Below are 19,576 nucleotides of genomic sequence, written 5' to 3' on the forward strand. Positions count from 1 at the left end.
GTGGGGTTAAAAAAAAAAAAATCAATGTAACCCCATCTTGTTTTAGGAATATGAAAACTGATAAATGCATCTTAATGGGTAGTGTTCCCTTCAAACGTGAGCTCTTCAACAAACGTCAAACAAACCAGGTGTCTATAATTTCTGTTTAATCACTGCGGGCCATTATATAGGTTTAGTTGTTTGGGGGCATGGAAGGGGCTTTTGTTCCCTTTGGACATGATAATAGTCAATGCACTAACAATTATGTACATTCAAACTTGATTATTTTAAATTCGAGCTGTACTGTAAATAGGGTACTGCATTGTAGTCTCCATATGTTTATTACTTTCCTGTAATATTTAAGAACTGCTTAAAAGTATACAAAATGTACAGTTACTAAAACAGCTAATTTTTCCCTTCTCACTCCCCTTTCAGTGGAAGGGGCTTCAGTTCCTACGTGGCTAGAACCATAATAAACACAGTGTACCAGTAATTTGTAGCATAAGTATTGCGATATGTTAGTAACAGCCTCGCAGCCTTGTTTTCCAAAGTTCATTTTATTTGGATCAGTTCAGTATATTGCACTAATTGTTTTAGGTATTTTCATTATATGAAATCTACCATGTGTCAGAGATGATTTAATCTGTTTATGTGTTGAACTGCTAGCAGAACTTGTACATTTACAGTAATTCAGAATTAGTAAGGAAACCAATTCACCAGTGCTTAGTTTTATATTGAGGTGCCCAGGTTGGAATAAAGTGGTATAAAAAGCAAGTATTGGTTTTTCTCTTTTTTGGCATGGAACAGTGAACATATACAAATAGTATTATGTAACTTAAAATCTGCTTTTATATTTTCTTTACTACATTCTTAAAAATGACTTATGTGGTATTGATGTATTATCTTAATATCTGGTTCATTGAAGAATTGTCTTTATATTTTTGTATTCTGAATAATCAGAACTTTTGTCTTTTACTTCAGAAACTGATACTCACTTCCACTGAGAAGTATGACCATAACTGTAATGTTGTCTCTGGAGCCAGCCGTTAAAGCAGCATTTACAAGTTCATGGCTGATATACTCAGCGGCATCTTCATAGAAACTCTTAGTGCTTATTTTTTCTTTTTTACTTGAATCTTTTGGCACACCGTCTGTGTGTGTGTCAGTTTCTTCCTCGCTGCAAGGATCACGATTAGTCATTTCTGGGAGAAGTGTTCGTGCATTTTTAGGATCACGAATGAAATATTTAGAATATTTTGAATCAGACATATTTTCTCTTGAATTTGTACTTGACACACATTCTTCAGATTTACACTGAAACAATTTGTGGCTATGACTGTCTGATATAGTAGCGCTTGGTTCACTGATTGGGACAAACAAAGGATCTTTGGATGATGAAGATTTGTTTTGGGTGACGGAATGGTATGTTTCTCTATACACTTGAAACATTGTTATTGCCAGTGCAGTGACTTCCTTTTTATCCAGAACTTCCCAGAGTCCATTAGTAGCTAAGATAAGGAATTGACATAAATCATCTATAGGGACAGAAATAGTTTGAGGTGCTGGAATAATGAATTTTTTCAGTTTGGGATTTCCATGAAATCCAAGTCCTCTTGTGGTTTTTATTTGCCCTTCTAGGAGCCTATATGGTTCGTTTGAACTAATTATTGCTCCATTCTGAAGTATTCTTCTTCTTTCGTTTATGTTTCGCATAGTGTGTTCTTTGGTTAGGCAAAACCCTTTCCCATTTCTGCATAAGACTGCTTGCACATTACCTAAAAGATTATTAGAAAAAAAATTGATCCTAGAGATTTAATAATTAATTGCATCAAAGTATGCTAACTTTATTCTGTGTTTCAATGCATAAACAACTGTGTAATATTAATATTATTAATTGGATGGTATACAGTAATTCAGACTGGGAGGCCAGTTTATTCCTTACCTTAAAGCAATTTAGTGTTTAAAATACTGCATTTAGTATTAAAATAACAAAAATTATAGATACTGAAAAAATCAAAATTTTTTATGAAACCACTTCCAAATGTTATTTTGTAGAGTCAAGAGTTTAACTTTTTTATAACCAACATATATTCCATAGAGCAGATATTTTTAAATGTTTAAATAAATGCCTTTTCATTTAAAAACATAAACCTTGAATTTTTTTTTAAGTGGAATTCAGTGATTTTATAACTGGTAAAAGTTAAAAACTGAACATAGGTATGGGTGATGAAAAAAATTAAAGTACCACTGTTAACATCAGCCTTGTAAGGTTCCTGATGTATGTGGCTAAAAAGAAATTAAGTCACTTACCCCTGTGAAGAAAAAGTAATATGTATTTTTAATGTATTAAATGGATAATAGTTAGCTAACATGAAATTAAACCTTTTAATTGAAAACTGAAATCTTAAAAGTTGATTATAGTTTGTTCATGTTTCATATGAACCTGTTATGTATGCTTCATTGAAATCTTAAGAAAATAAACAATACTCTAAACAGATTGAGGGATGGTTGTATTACCAATACTTTCTTTGGTTAATAAAAAAGATGTGTTTATTAGGAAAATTAAATCTCCCCAAGTTTTTACAACATAATTGTATATTTAAGCATAGTCAGTAGTTGATATGGAATCATTTATAAAAGTATTTAAATTATTCTGAGATGGGGTTAATGATGTTTGAATATTATAATACCTTTGAGAATGACTTCCTGGAATAATGAAAATTATAGAATATTCTGGTTTTGAACATGGTGCTGTACCTAAAAGCAGAATTTTGTTGTTACGGAGGTTCAAGTCTAAACCCCCAATTTTTTAGGTAAAGGAGTTAAGTTTCAGGAGGCTGAGGTCTACAGTCTAGTATGATGGGACAGAAAGAGTGTAAGTTAGTGAAGGATTAGTATCAGGAATAGATGGAGCCTATTGGCTCATTTACATAATGAGAATTTGTTAGATATTTGAATTAATGAATGGGACCAAAAGTCAAATATGTATGTGGAAAATGTAGGTCTGAGAACTGTATGACCTCTTTCATTTCTTTGTAGTGGGGTTTATTAATATTTTGTATTCACATATCTTTTCTGCTGGTTATTCTACTTAGGCTCTGCAAAGAGTAAATCATTAAAATAATTCTTGACTTTTGCTAGTTGTAAATTATTAACTGTATCAGCAAAGCAGCATGGAGTGGTATTGAACATGCCAACTTCCTAAACTGAATTGTTCTATAAGGAAGACACCTTTTAAATTAAATTTGAATTTCTTTATGTGTGTACATACACATAAATAGAGCAACCATTGCTCTGAAAACATGGGACATATTTTGGCTCAGAATTGTCAAATTCTCCAGCTTCCTAAATGTTTATTTGTATGTCAAAATTCAAAGTCCGTTCAGCAAAGAAAAAGCGCTTTTTCTACTCTGAATTGAAGAGAATTTAATGCAGTGTTGTTTTAACAATGGAAGCGTGGTAAACTGATATTTTTATTTTAGTTCCCTCTGCAGAGAACTTGGTAAACATAGGCATATATGCACTGTTTGCCCTTTCTTTTTTTTTTTCTTTTTTCTTTTATATTGTTGTGCTGGAGAGTAGAGAATGTCATTTTGGCTGATTTTACTCTTCTATTACTATTTTCTAAAAGAAGGGACTCTAAATCCTGGTTGCTGTTTTTGCTCTGCCATTGACTTGCTGTCTGACTTAAGATGAGTTAATTTCTCTGACAAATTATCCTGATAAAAAGGGAGATAATGCCTTCTAAATAATTCACATCCTTACCTGTGTGAATGTTCCATGAAGGAAAGAAAAAATGAAAGAAAGGTGCCTGGTATTACTCGGCTAATTCATGCATAGCCCTGGAAGTAGAGGGATAAGTAAGATTCAGGTCCCAGAAGAGTATTAATTGAATTGGATGTGCTGAGTTAATCATTTCATTTCCTGAACCTAGGGTTGCATGTGCTGTCAGCTGCAAATGGGGTGGTTGAAAGGGGTTTACTGTTAAGCTAAAAGTTAGAACAAACTAATGAACAAAAACCCCAAGGAAGATGAAAAATGAGGAAGATTTTAAAATAGTACTTTATGTCCATGTATCTGCAAAACTGAAGGAGGAGAGGGGAGCAAGCTATGACTTAAAAGAGAGGGCAGATTGACTTTAAAGAAGATCCTTGTAACATCTGTTTGAAGGATATGAGAATTAGCAATGAACTGTGATGAAGGCCTTTTCACAAAAATTTTAATGAATTTAAGCATAAATAAGAATTCAAATTCCTAGACAAAGTTATCAGTAGCTGGAGAGATTGTGTCTTAGGAAAATGTTACCAGAACAAAAGTGGAATGGCTACTGGAAAAGCAACGTGTTCAGGGATATTAATCATGCAGGGATTAAGAACTGCTTTGAGTTGTTACTTAAGCCTTTTTAAGCTGTCATGTATAGTCAGGCAAAGTGTTGCTTATGTAGAAGGCAGTAATGTAACTGCCTCCTGCAATTGCCGGGTTATCTCCAGCTTGGGAAAAGAACAGGCCTGTAAATTTCAGAGTGACCTTAAAGTTCCAAGGGGAATTCTAGTTCTGGGTGGACAACATCAAGATTTTTTTTCAGATCAAGCCAGCAAAGCTACTTATTGTTGATAAGAGGGAAGTTTTAAGAACTAGAGAAAGTTGTATGTTGTGGCAAGAAAGGGACACACCTAGCTAGGATGCTCGGATGCCCTGGGATAAAAAGATGGCTTGTTTAGAAAGTATGGGGAAGTGGACAGACTTAGAAGCCTGACACATTTGAACTTTGAGTCCCAACTGTGTCTGTGGCCTTCATTAAGTCACTTTATGTACCCTGAGGAACAATTTTCCACCTGCAATGTTTTTGTCAAGGTTATGTGAGGATTTAAGGAGGTACTTTAGTAGTAGATGCTTGATAAAGGTGTTCCATGAAGGGGAAAGCAGGCAAAGAGCCTATCCAAAAAATATTGAGACAAAATTATATGTTTACATCAGACCCATTTTTTTTTTAATGTAAGAAAATCCCTTATTAAGTAAAATTATAGATTAATGGACTAGGGAGCAGTAACTTGGGAAATGAGGAAATAGTTATTGGCTAAATAAAAGCAATTGAAAGCATAAACTAAGAAAATTTAAGCACTCATGAAATATACCTAAAATGGAAGCATAACAGAAATGCATGTAAATGAGTTAGGGAAACAACCTATATTCAGTTTTTCATCAGGACTCATAATTTAGGCAAAAAGAGTCTGAATTTGTAGACATAAATACCAGGCTTGATTTCCTACTGAAGTCACAAGAGCCTCGCTGATGTGAAGCTAGTTTTCATTGGATGTTGAAAAGGACCATTTATTATATAAGATGTATCAATGTTCATCACTGTACATCTGGAGCCAACGATACTTTACACACCAGTCAACTATCTGTCAAATATTTGTTGGATGTCTTCTCAGAATCAGGTTTGTTTATATGTATGTGAGTCTACTACCAACATCCATCAAAAAAAGGGAAAGGGGGAAGGTCAAGTATGTAAAAGATCAGTGTTATTTAAGAATACAGTTTCTTTCCACATAAAATCAGGTGATTCTGGAGTTGAATTAGGTTTTAAGGGTAAAGGATAGTGCTGGAAATTTAATAGCAACTTAGTAGACCACCATGAGTGAACAAAATAGTTGCATCTGTAAGACCAATCAAATTTTGACAGGAAAATAAAAAATTAACTGAGATCTGCAAATACAGTATCAGTCATGAATGAAGATGAAGACAACAGAATAATAATGAAGATACACCCTAAATGCAGAAGACAGCTGGTGTTTATTTGAAGTAACAAGACTTTGAGTCTAAAGGACATCACTCATTCATTATATAGTGATGTAACCTTATTTAATATTTTGGTGACCCTCAGTCATCGCATTTATTAAAACATGATTACCCTGTTTCAAAGGTGGTGAGGACTAGACAAAGGAGTCACTTGGTAACTTGGGGAAGAAGAGAAGGAGGGAGGCTTGAGGTGGTCAACGTTAAGGAATGGAGAATAATAAAAAAAAAGTAGTGGGTAAAGCCATGCTTCCTCTTTGGATCTAGAGTGGGCCTATGGAAAAGAAACCTAGGCACTAGGAAACAAAAGTAGTTTCTGGGGCCTCATTAAAATAAATTATAAGAACAAATAGTCTAAACAAAATGTTGCAATACCAGATACAGTGAAACACTCAAAATACTATAAATGGGCAGTAATGTGGTGGTCTGGGTCTTTGACTATTCACTAAGAACCAGAAATACCTGGATGATTGCAGATACTTTAATGTCTTATCCACTGATAAGCTGTTATGGAAGAATTCTCAGGTCAGAAGAGTAAGAGCTGGATAAATGAGCTTTTAATTTTCACAAGGTTGTGGAAGAGGAGACAAAACCTAGGGCATGTCCAAGGTGGGGAAGACTAATGGTTCTTCCCAACAAAGCTAGGACCTGAAAGGATCACGCCCTCACTGAAACTAAAACGTATGACCCTCACCACCAACCAGATTGTCAAAAGAACCAAACAAACAAATGGACTATTTCAAACTGATGCTGAACAGTGGGGAAAAAGAAGGAATTGCAAAGAATTTGGGACCACCAACCTTCATGTACAGGCAGACCTTGTTTTATTCTTTATTGTGCTTCACATATGTTGCATATTTTTTTACAGACCCTCCCCCAGCAAAAAGATTATGACTCACTATCGCAATACTCGCTCTGTTGCATTGATTGGGAACCGAACTCACATTTCTGAGGTATGCCTGTATTTGTAGTTTGGAAAACCTCTAATTGATAGTAAGTATAACAGGCAGCAGCAAATGCATACTATGAATAACATAGGCCTCAAATGATCCCCCAAAATATAAATTTTAGGTAATTTCTGCTTCTAGCCAGTGACTGGATTTCATCTGTTGAGGTGATTGAACTGAATCTGAGGACCCCAAGGCAGCTGGAGTTGACCTAGGACAGTGTACCATAGAGAAAAGCCTCAGAGAACCACAGAGCTCTGCAGAGAAGCCTCCCCAGTGTTCAGTAGAATACTGATCAAGGTGTGTATAAAAAAACCCTTTCAACACTGGCAAACACAAAACAAACTAACCCACCTTTTAAAAAGATGAGAGAGAATATCACCCAGGACTCACGTGGGGCTGGGAACGATGCCTGTTCCCACCAGTCAGACTGGAGAAATATAATTCATAGGTCATTGGATAGTGTACTTAGGAAGGCCTTGACTCAATAGAGGAAAATAATTAGCCCAAATTGAGCACTGTTCTGGAGATGCCTAACTAATCAAAAGGTGCCTCTAAGAGGATCAAACTATTTCTAAATAACTTCATCCCAAAACAAAGCTTAAGAAGATAACGTCCAAAAAAAGGAAAACATATCCACAAGCTGCTACCCTTTATAGCCTCTCAATATGATCTTATTTGGTTAAAAAAAAGTCTTGAGATCATTCAAGTTTGTCCTAAATCCAAAGAATAGTATCCTTATTGGAGACAGAAGAGTAGAAAGCCATGGACAGATGGAGGCAGAGACTGGAGTTCTGTAGCCACAGGCCAAGGAGGGCCTGGAACCACTAGAAACTGAAAGAGGCAAGCCTTTGCTTAGAGGTGTCTGAGGAAGCATGGCCTTGCCAACACCTTAATTTTAGGTTTCCGGCCTCCAGAATTGTGAGAGAATGGAGTTTTGTTGTCTTAAGCTGCCAAGTTTGTGATCATTTGTATGGTGGCCCTAAGAAACGAGAACACCAGGCATGCAAATAAGCAGGAAAATAATAACCACAATAAAATGAAAAAAGCAAACAACTGAAACTAAGAACTGACACTGATATTGGAATTAGTAGGCAAAAACATTAAAAGTTATGACTGCATACCCAATGTTTAAAAAGTTAAATACAGACATGAAGATAATTTTTAAAAAGTCAAATTTCTAAACATGAAAATACATTGTTAACAATGAAAAGTAGAGTAAATGTGATTAATGGCAAATTAGGCATTGCAGAAGAAAAGATTATTGATTTTGAAGACTGCAATAAAATCTGTCTAGAAGCATAGAGCCAAAAAAATTTTTTAAAAATGAAAAGAGCATTATGGAGATTTTGGATAATTTCAATTGACCTAAAGTACATAATTTAAATTCCTTAAGGATAAGAGAAAGCTGAGGTGTGGAAATTGAGGTACGGCACAATCAGTTTTGCTTGAAACCAGTGATAAAACCTTTAAACCATCCAAAGGGCATAACCATATTACAAACAGAGAGGAACAGTCATAATAGACAAGAGATTCCTCTCATAAACAATGCAATGTAGATCCAGCGATTCCACTTTTGGGGATATATCCAAAGAAATCCAAAAGAATACTGCACCCCTGTGTTCTATCAGCATTGGATAAAAAAGCTGTGCAACATTTACACAATGGAATACTACTCAGCCATAAAAAGGAAATTTTACCTTTTGTGACAGCATGGATGAGGGACCTGGAAAGTTTTATGCTAAGTGAAATAAGCTAGTTGGAAAGAGACAAGTACCATATGATTTCACTTATATGTGGAGTCTAATGAACAAAATAAAGTAGGAACAGTCTCAAAGAGACTGACAGCTGTCAGAAGGGTAGGGGGGTTGGAGAACTGGGTGAAAATAGTGGAGGGGTTAAAAAAAACCTCATAGACACAGAACATAAAATAATACCTTCATAAATTTGATAAATTTGTGTGGACTTTTTTTATTTATAGCCCATATAAATTATTTTCTTTTAGGAACACTTTTGTTGCGTAAATCATGGCCTCCCTTTCACAAGTTGAATTTTTTTCCCTATATTTTTGTGTCTTTTAAAATGAAGTATGCCTAAATAAAAGTGTAACACAATTATGCAAGCCTGGAAATTAGTCAACAGATGTTCAACCTGGAGATTAGAACCAACCAAACAGCACGAAGCCTGGAAATAGTGAATCATAGTAAATAGACATTTAATGTTCTTATCTACTTGACTGTCTCGTAATTTCTTCTTTAATTTTACAAGAACCCTGATATCTAATGATATTTTTTAATAGAGGTTCCAAGTCCTGGAATATGGGACAGTTCCCAGATGGGTCTGAAATATGAAAACTCTGCATCCAGGGAAGTAGGCCTACTCTGAAGTGCTTTGGAATTCCAGGGCAGAGCTTGAGAAATGACATTGCACTTGGTACTTGGTATTACTTAATCTGGAATTCTCCTCATTTGGGGCTCGGAATCGGAGCTGAACCAGCAACAGGCTGACTTCCAGGGCCCTTGACATTGTAACAGTTTTTGTGATTATCTGGCCCTTGTTTGGAGCCATCTCTGTAACTTAAGTTCCACTCAGTCCCTGAGGGCCACCTCCTCAGCCTCTGGAAGCAATCCCCCTCAGAGGTAGAATGATTTCTAGCTGATTCCTGTTACCTCTGAGACCTTGAAGAAATTATCTCACCTCTCCCAGCTTCCATTTTCTCATTTGGAAAAGTGGGTTAACAACACTTATTTATAGGGGGTGGGGGTAGAACAGAGGCTTATGGATATAAATTAGCGATGAATAGTAAATAAGTCCTGGAGATCTAATGCATAGTATAGGGAATATAGAACAGTATTGCATTATAATTATCAAACTTGCTGAAAGACTAGAACTTAATTTCAACCACTAAAAAGAAATCACTATGTAATGTGATATATTAATTATTGCTATAATGGCAATCATATTATAATAATGTATCACATTAACATGTTGTATACCTTAAACTTACACAATGTTATACATCAAATACATTTTCTTAAGAACCCAATACTTAGATATCATTAGATATTAGGGTTCTTGTAAGACTAAATGAGAAATTACTCTTTAATATTTAGTAAATGAACACTATGATTAATAATAATTATATCTATGAAAGGGGTGACAGGACCCTATTTAAATATTTCATGAAACTCAGCATGTAACACCGGTTAACTTTGCTAAAATGTTTTACCCCTGGGCTTTTCATTAGGGTGAACTCCTAAGCTAGAATGTTAGCACTGAAGGTCAAAGAATGTCTTTCTAAAATAAAATTAAAGAATACACTAAGTATTTGAGAATACATATCCATAAAATTCAGACATGAACTGTTGTTTTCTGTAAGGTGAAACTGATGCTACTTGGCCAGTGAGCACAAGAGTGGACTACTGTTAGCTTATTAGTTATCAGAATAGCTGATCGATGGGCCAACTCAACAATTATACTAACAGTATTCAAAGAACTTCCCATTCTCTTGAAAAGGAGAAATGTGAAAAGTGTTTTTTGTTTCATTCAGATCTGAACAAATATATTTGCTTTGCCTTTATCAACAGCTGTATTTCTCCCACTTAGGAAATTAACGTTTTGATGACATTATTTCATATATGTGCCTCATTGATAATTACAATGAATTGCGTGCCTGTGATCTGCATTTAAACTGGTTATCGGTCATTTCTTAAATTGGTCAAGGCAATTTCTAGGCATTAAGAAGTCACTCAATAATTCTGGAAGCATAAGAGCCTTCGCTGCCAGGAATAAAAAAATGTTAAGGTGTAACCTGGCATTATTCAATGTACATACCGGTGTTTGCAACATGTAGTTCTCCAGAAATTATTGGTGGCATTATCTGGGAAGGGAACCTCTCTGCTGAGCCATCATGAGCAGTGATTCTCCTCTGATTACTCTTGGCATAGGGACTCCTAATTTTGCCTTCCAATATACAGGTAATTGCAGAACAGCCACTCCATTGAACCCTGGATACTTCTTTCCTTCCAAGCCATAAAAGCCGATCCATTCTCCAAAATGCTTTTGCAAAAGCTTTGTGTATGTTCTCATGCTCACAGCTCAACTCTTTTGTTTGTTTCTTCATAGAGAAGAGGTTTTCTATAGCTGTGTATTCTTCCCTAAACACTGTATGAAAGGAATTGATTAGTGTTTGCTCTTCAGGGGTCATCTGGTAGGAAGGATCAAATCTGGAAAGCTGGTGGAGAAGTAAAACTGGGAGTTCCGTTGATGTGAAGTCTGCTGCTGAGGCACCATGATGCCCATCAAACAAGCCGAAAAAACACACATTGGGTTTATTGCCAAAATTATTCACTACAGTGAATTTATCATTCATATCAACTTTCCATGTAGAATTCTGGTCACCACAAACAGCTACTCCTTTAATTAATAGATGGCAGGTGTTTTGTGGATATATGGAACTGCTGTGAATGTTATCAATAATCTTACAGCATGCTGGTATTTGTTTCTTCCAAAGTAGTTCAAAAGCATTATTAATGTTCTGTAGGACATTTTCAGTCAGTGTAAAAGATGACAATAGTTTAGTAATTATTAGCTGTCTCTGAACAGCAATCACTGAGCGTGCTGGCTTACTTTCACTGTTCCATTTAAGACCCAATGTGGCCAGAGCTGCGTGTTCCTTTTTATGGAGGAAAAGTCCAGGTAGGTCAATTTCACAGTTGCATATGGAACAGGGTAATGTCATCACCTGATCATAGATCTGCTTGTTATCGCCTTCAGAGTCTCTTGATAGTTTCTCCTTCTTCCTCCTTCTAAAATGCTTTCTTCCTGAAAGTGGGATTTGTTCATCCAAATCAAATGTTGATTTTCTCACATTCCATTTCCTTGATTTCCAAAACACTCTGCAAATAAGATGAAAGAGAGTTACATGCCAGAAATGATGCACTGAACACCTCTTCAAGCAGACGTTTATCTTTGCAATTTGCTTTGATTTTTCACAATTTTATATAGGTTTAGAATTGTACATTCTGATGCATCTTTCTGTGATTGTCCCAAAAACTACATAGTAAATACTGAATAAATTGGTGATTGACCTGTGTAGGACAGAATGAAATCATGCAATATCTCCACCAAGTCAGCTGGACAACTAAGAAGAAATACTCAGAGCAATCAGCTCAATATTAAATCCCAGGCATGTGGAGGTACATGCTTGAGGCCTACAAATTTGATTTCAAAATATGAGCATAATTACTTTTGTACTCCATTTTGTCTTGCTTAAAATACTTTTGTCCTAATTAAAGGGTTCACAAGCAAATGAATGGGAGATGCTAAAACCAAACTGCATGTAAGAACAGAATTTTTTAGGACTCAATGGAAAAGAGGTATGGGCTGAGGAAAGGGGAGAAAACTGTGGAGCTGGATGGTAGATTTCTGGAGAGCTGACACCCTATCAGAAGCGTATAAAGTAGTATTCAGTACATGAGGACATTTTACTATCCCCAATAATGATGACAAAATAATTTTATATAATAATATATAATGAAAAAAGCAACACATGAACATTTTTTTAAAAGATTTTATTTATTTGTTTTTAGACAGAGGGGAAAGGAGAAAGAGAGGGAGAGAAACATCAATGTGTGGTTGCCTCTCATGCGCCCCCAACTGGGGACCTGGCGTGCAACCCAGGCATGTGCCCTGACTGGGAATCGAACCAGCGACACTGGCACTCAATCCACTGAGCCACAGCAGCCAGGGCTGCATGAACATTTTTAAGTTCAATACAGAAGGATACAAAGTAGAAACACAATAATGTTCTATTTGTCCCTCCATCCCACTCCCAACTCACAAATATCAGTTCCAGTAGTAATTAACAGCTTGTTATCTTTCCAAATATATAGTGTATATTTGTAATAGATATTAATGTAGTACTAACCTAAATATATGTATATATGTAACATATGTAATATTTTTTGAATTATAAGTGGGGTCATATTTTACATAACATCCTGGAATCTGCCATTTTCACTCAATACTATTTGGCCTCATATTGAAAGTTCAAGTATTGAAAGTTTCAATACTGACAGACAATATGCTATGAACAATGTAGAATTCGGACTTTTTTAAAACTATATGACCTTAGTCAAGATATTCAGTTTCTCCGAGCATCTGCTTTTTTATCTGTAAAGCAAACAAGATTGTTTTTAGCATCAAGTGAGTTACATAATGAGGCAATTAGCAATAGGGGACACTCGAGAAATGGCTGCTCCTTCTACCCTGAATGAAAAGGACACTGAGAACTGTACCAAGTGAAAACAATTACTTAAAGACATGAAACTTCAGTGCTTAGGGAGAACTGTATTCTGTATAAAACTAACTTAAGAAAATACCAGTAAATCAACGGGAGAGAATTTTTTAAAGCAGAAGCTAAATTTGAGTTATTTCAGAATTGAGTAATGTGTACGTATTAATATGTTGTGATACACTGTATATATCATTGCTTGCTTATGGTTATGTTACCCAGTTTAATAAATAATAAACTGGACAAATAAAATAGAGCATGATTTTGAGAAATGTCTGTAAACTAAAAAGGAATGCATAAATAAAATAATGGTCATAGAAGATAAGCAAACATCTTAAAAGTTCTTGGCTATATAATTTTCATCCTATAAACTATGTGAAAATTTTATTTCTAGAAAGGAAAGACCCCTATGATGACTGATAAATGAAATGGTGCACTATCTAATAGGCAAGAGGGCTTTAGCAACCTCCATATATGGTTTATACATGGCAATATAATGAAAAATTAAAGAAACAAAGCTCTGATAAGTCTGAAGTGCTTTTGCTGCTTTTCTTATTTGTATTTAATTTCCTGAAATCACAACTGTATTAGGTATAGCTATTCATCTACTCAGTAGAATTTTACTATAAATTTCCACTTTATTAATGCTTCTAGAATTATTAGCATATTAGCAAGCCTCCTTGGCTCTGCCTAATCAACAAATTTTTGTTTTTTTTTTTATGGAAAAATTTAAAGTTACATAAAAATTGAGAGAAGACTATAATGAGCCCCCATATACCCATCATCGGTTTTAACTGTTATCAACATGTTTTCATTTCACTCATTTCATCTGTGTCCTCAACCACTTTATTTTATTCTATTTATTTTTTACTAGAAAAATTTAAAGCCAATCCGCAACTTAGGTCACTCTGAAATACTTCAGTCTCATCAGTATATTTGATCAGCATCCATTCACTTCTTCAATCCCTGCAACAGGCCAGCTACTGTGCACAGTGCGGAAGATGCACTGACAGGTAAGGCTTGTGCCCTGCCCTCAAAGTTACAGGGGGAGAATTTACAGTCCCGTCCATAAGCTCATACAAAGAATTAAACAGGTCAGATGCAGCCCAGGACAGAGTCCCATTCCAGTGCCCAACCAGGGGCCTAACCCTTCATCTAGCTGGAATGGCATTATGAGACCTGAGAAGCTGACCTAGAAAAATTCACGCCTGAGAGAAGTCAGGAAGGAGTCCAAAGCAAATCCAAGGGAAATATCCATTAGGCAGCAGCAGGAGGAAGAAGACCCAGCAGAGGAAATGGACAGATAAATAGAGAAGCAGCGGAAGAGAATAAATACTGACAAAGCTTTTAAGCTCTTCTGACCAAAATGTTTATTAAATATTTTAATTGCTATTATTTGGTAACATGCAGGTAAAGAGTACAGTTTTCCTGAGGCTTGATGAACTGTTGGAAAAGTATATAATACACCCTAATACTATTTTTTGACCTTGACTCAATCCTTTATGTCAAATAGCCATGATACAGCTCTCTCTCACATGGAGTCACTATTAGAACATAATGTTGTTAATCTGTTCATTCATTCATTCATTCATTTAACAAATACTTGAGCATCTGCAATATGCCAGGTATGTTTTATTTTCTGGAGATACAGCAGTGAACAAAATAGGCACAGACTGAGAAGAAGCTCATATTCTAATACAAAAAACTAAATAAAGGACACATGTAAACAAAGTATCAGATAGAGGTAAGTACTGTGAGAATGTATATAGCAGATTTGGAGTATAAAGAGGAATAGATGCCCTGTTTTGTATTATGTATCAGAGGAATATATCCTTCTTTCATGCACACAGTCTAACAAGGAGACAAAGTTTCATTTGATTACTAAGGTGGAGGAAAAAGAATATTGCAAATGTGAATTGCTCATTGATTACATTTGTTATTCAGTAAAAATGCAGAAAATGTACCTGAGAGCACTATTCATTTCCATGTTCCTTTGGTATTGTTACCTTGCTTTGCCCTCTCTTTGCCCCCTTGCCCCAGCTCTGTTCCTCCAGCTTGGGTGGGGATGGCAATGGCAGTAGCAGAGAGGTGGTGCTGATGTTGGGGATGGCTGCGGCGGGGCTTCCACTGACTCAATGGTGCATACCTGTCCATGTGGAATGCTCACTACATCACCTGGAACCTCAGTCAGAACTTACTTTATGAGTTAAGCAATAAGGTCACAAACTGTATTAACAAACTAGTCTTTGAAATTTCTTGCCATGGCTGGTATGGCTCAGTGGGTTGAATGCCAGCCTGCGAACTGAAAGGCCACTGGTTTGACGACCTGCCAGGGCACATGCCTGGGTTGCAGCCCAGGTCTCCAGTTGGGGGAGTGTGAGAAGCAACCAATAGATGTTTCTCTAACACATCGATGTGTCTCTCTTTCACCCTCCCTTCCCCTCTCTCTGAAAATAAATAAATAAAATCGTTAAAAGAAATACATTTCTGAAAGAAGAATTATTCATTAAATATACGATCTTATGCCTGCATAATAAGATAAAAACAACTGGAGTGACTCAAGTAAGCTTTTTTGTTTTAAGGTTGTTTTTTTTTTGTTATAAGTCATGGCATTTTCAAAATAGTGACTCCAGAAGACTCTCCTTAATACGCCAGCTGTCTCCCCACTGACGTATATCTTCAGGTGTCTCGGGCCATCTCTCTAGGACACCCCCTCCTACCTGCCCTGTAGAGCCTGCCCAATCCATCTCGCTGTTCTGAATCACAGCCTGACAGTTACAGACCTTTTCTGGACTTTCTGTTCCTTGAGCCTGCCTTCACTCCTGGCCAATATCTTTAGCGCATAAGATCTTAATCTACAGCTGCTTTCCACTCCCTCACCTCAGGCTAGAGGACAACTGGAGTCCCGAATCAGCTTGCTTGCCCACTGAGGAGATCTGGACAAGCTCGGGTGCTTACTGGGCACCTCCATGGGATGTCACAGTCGACTCAAAGTCAACATGTCCAAAATGGAATTAACTACTTTTCCTCCAGAATCTTCCCCCACTGTTAGTTTGGTTAGGTTGAGAACTTTTCTCAGAAACCCTTCCCTGTGTGGTTTCAGGTTAGAGTTGGCCAGGGAGGGAATCGGGAGCACTACAGCTGAATGCCATCCTGGTTCAATGAGATGACCCACAAATGCAGAGGTGCCTGGAGGGTTCCGGCTTGTTCTTGCCCCTTCAGCTATGCATTCAGCTCTTCCCACAGGCCCTGCTAATCAAGAGCAGTCCCAGATCCATCAGCAGACGCCTGCCTTAATGAAGACCCCCCAAGGAAATTGCTTCCCTCGGAGTTCTCCATCAGCCTCCCCTTTAGGGTCCTTCTTTGGTGGCTGGACATCCTTGGCTTCTCAGACTGACTGGCTGGGGACTTGGCGGGTCCTCCAACTCCCCTCCCCCAACGTCCAATTGCCCAGCTCCTCCTACATACTATATAAGGTCTAATTTCAGCAATGAATTCTTTATTCCATAGTTCCTAGGGTTTGGCTTTACTGATTAAACCCTAGCTGAAACAGGCACCGCCGCCACCACCCTGTCCTCCCTTTCAGGATATAGGTATTAATCATTAAGGCCCGTGGGCCTCCCTCCTCAATACAGTATCCCTCTAATCACTCACTTGTCTCCTTCCCCACTGCTATCGCTGTTCCAGGGCACCAAATTATCTCGCCTGACTTATAGCACTAGCCTGCTAGCTACTTCACCCACTTCCAGTCTGCTCGCCTCTGCATTCTCAGACGCGATCCAACTGCCTGAGGCTTCTTACTGGCTTGCTCTTGTTCTTGAGATAAGCTCCTTCAAGCGTTTGAGAAACCTCTGCCTCCGTGGCTTCTGCTAACCTCTCATCAGAGTTCCCTCACCCCGTGCCAATACTGTGTAGAGAAATGAAACAGATCTTCACCCGCTTGGTAGAAAATGCTATTGGATACTTTTAATCTGAATGTCTTATTATTCGATTGCTTTTTCATTCACGCCACGGAGGCGGGTACTGCGTATTCATTTCCAGCAGCTGCATCGTCCCCGCGCCACTGTGAGTGTGGGGGGGGGGGGGGGAGCGAGGCGTCTCCTGCAGGCTCCAGATCCCGGGGCGGGGCATCTGGCAGGGGGGCTGTGGGGCTCGTATCTCACCTCCACATGCAGCTGCCAGGCTGGGTGGTGGTTAGGAACCCCCACCCCCTTACAGAAGTTAACCAGTGACTTAATGTCAACTTTCTTCCCCAGGGAAAATAGAGAAAACATATTCCATATGAAATTCTTCCCAAGGGAGAATGAGGTTTTGTCTCCACATGGGTCCTCAGTGACTTGTCGTCTTCTGAGGTGTATTTATTGTCGGTTGATTTTGTTTATTAATTGATTATTTTATTGATTGTTATTTATTTATTTTATTTTATTATTTTATTGATTATTTTATTGTTTTAAAAAACATGTACTTTATTTATTTGATACTCAGTTAATGCATTCTTGTTTGTATAATATTCAAACAATAAAAAAGTATGTAGAGGAAGAGCAGCGGTCTCACCTTCCTCAAGATAACCACTGCCAAAAATAAGATGTATATTGTTCTAACTGGTTTCTATCTATTTTCATATCTACATGAAAACATAGAGACAATCTGTTTCTAGACTTAGGTTTAATTTGCATCCAGTTAACTGAACAAATTCTAAATGTACAACTTGATGAATTTTTATATAAGAATATATTGGTAGACTCCATTACATGTGGTCCTTTACAGAAAGAGTTTGTCAACCTCTGTCCTATCCTATGCCTTTGCAAATCTGTCTTTGACTTATTTACTCCATAGAAACTATTATGTGTATCACACCAGGGGACATGCATTAAAGCAGATATATTAGTGTAGGTGATAATCATGGAAGCTGGAATCAACCCAAATATCTATCAATAAGAGTATATTACTTATCAGTTGGAACTATTGTAGCAATATAATCAATAAAATATACTTTTAAAAAAAGAGTATATTACTTATCTATTGCTGCAGAGTAAACTACCACAAAATAAATGTTACTTAAAACAACATATATTTATTATCTCACAATTTCCATGGGTCAGGAGTGCAGGCACAGTGTAGGTGAGCCTCTGCAAGGCTGTGATCAGATATAGGTCAGGGCTAGGTTCACATCTGGAGACTCAACTGGAGCAGGATACACTTACAACTTGTAACAACAACTACAACAAAAATCCTCCTGCATCTATCCACAAGGTCAAATCCTGGTAGTAGAAGTCCTCTATCGGTGACTAAATGCATTTTGAACTTTTCCAATTTTTTTCAACAACACTTTCATGGAGACTTACTATGTGGCAGGCACTGTTTTTAGCAGCACGGATTCCATGTGAAGAAAGAAAATTCCTTCCCTCTAGGAGAACGTATTCAAAATACTGCCACCTATACTTTTTATACCAGTTTACACCATTTTCGAGACTTTTATTTCCTCTATCCTGATTAATAATGAGAATTAAAAAACAGAACTTTACTGCTCTGTCGTTTGCATTTTAAATTGAGAGAGGTTAATGTTTTTACAAATATTTATAGGGCATTAGACTTTCTTTATACTCTGAAACTGATGACTCAGATACTGTTTTTCCTATTGTGTTGTTAATCTTTTTCTCATTGATGAGGAACTAGTCTTCTATCATAAAGCAAACTTTTGACATATGTGTTACTTTTCTGCATTGTTGGTTTTTCTTAATATGCATTAATTATGTCTCTAAAAACAATAAAATGACTTAAAAAATATAAGTAGCCAAGGGAGGCAAAAGGGAAAAAAGAAATTCGTACAACTGTAACAGAATAAACAACAGCAAAAATACTATTAATTGAAAAAGAAATAAGTAGCTTATACACTATTGGAGGAGAAGAACAAAGTGGGAGGAGTGACACTACCCAGCATCAAGAGTGACCATAAAGCTACACTAATCAAGACAATGTGGTATCGATAAAGGAATAGACACATCGATCAATGGAACAGAGTAAAGAGCCAGAAATAAACCTACAGAGATACAGTCAACTCTTCTTTGACAAGGGAGAAAAATAATTCAATGGGGAAAGGATAATTTTTACAACAAATGATGCTATAACAACTGGAAATTCTCATGTAGAAAAAAAGAATCTAGACATAGATCTTAACAGTTTTCACAAAATTAACTCAAAATGGTTTAAATAGCTAAGTGTGAAACACAAAACTGTAAAACTTCTAAAAGATAACAGAGTGATTCATTTTGCTTCAGTAAGTTGGATTCTTATTATTTGAAACTTTTGAAGTTCAAATACATTCACCAGGTTTTTGGGTGTTTTTTTTTTTTTTTTTTTTCCATTTTACTGTTTTGTTTTGCTTTTCTTGCCTCTTCCTTGTGGGAATACATTCTTGAACTTGTCATTCTCCCAGCAAAGGTCAATCAACCTCATACGGCTAAGGCAAAAGGTGGTCAGACTAGTAAACAGGGGAAGTCCACTTCTCTAGTGGGCTGCCCTTGTTCAGCTTGTGAACTTCAAGTTTACTAGATGT

The 19,576-nt window shown here is 36.8% G+C and overlaps 1 protein-coding gene across 1 annotated transcript in view; it reads right to left on the bottom strand.

The window, feature by feature from the left end:
* Window positions 1–878: 878 nt before the first annotated feature.
* PP2D1 (protein phosphatase 2C like domain containing 1) overlaps window positions 879–19,576 on the bottom strand; it is a 34,534-nt gene continuing 15,836 nt past the window's right edge. The window contains exons 2-3 of the mRNA XM_090284948.1: window positions 10,560–11,623; window positions 879–1,754 (exon numbers count right to left, since the gene is read on the bottom strand). Of these exons, the coding sequence (XP_090141074.1) occupies window positions 952–1,754; window positions 10,560–11,623 (1,867 nt within the window). The 3' untranslated portion in view covers window positions 879–951. The remainder of the gene's footprint in view (window positions 1,755–10,559; window positions 11,624–19,576) is intronic.

This window comes from Furipterus horrens, unplaced genomic scaffold (genome assembly GCF_987537825.1).
Source record: "Furipterus horrens unplaced genomic scaffold, mFurHor1.1.pri manual_scaffold_7, whole genome shotgun sequence".
NCBI classification, from domain to species: Eukaryota; Metazoa; Chordata; class Mammalia; order Chiroptera; family Furipteridae; genus Furipterus; species Furipterus horrens.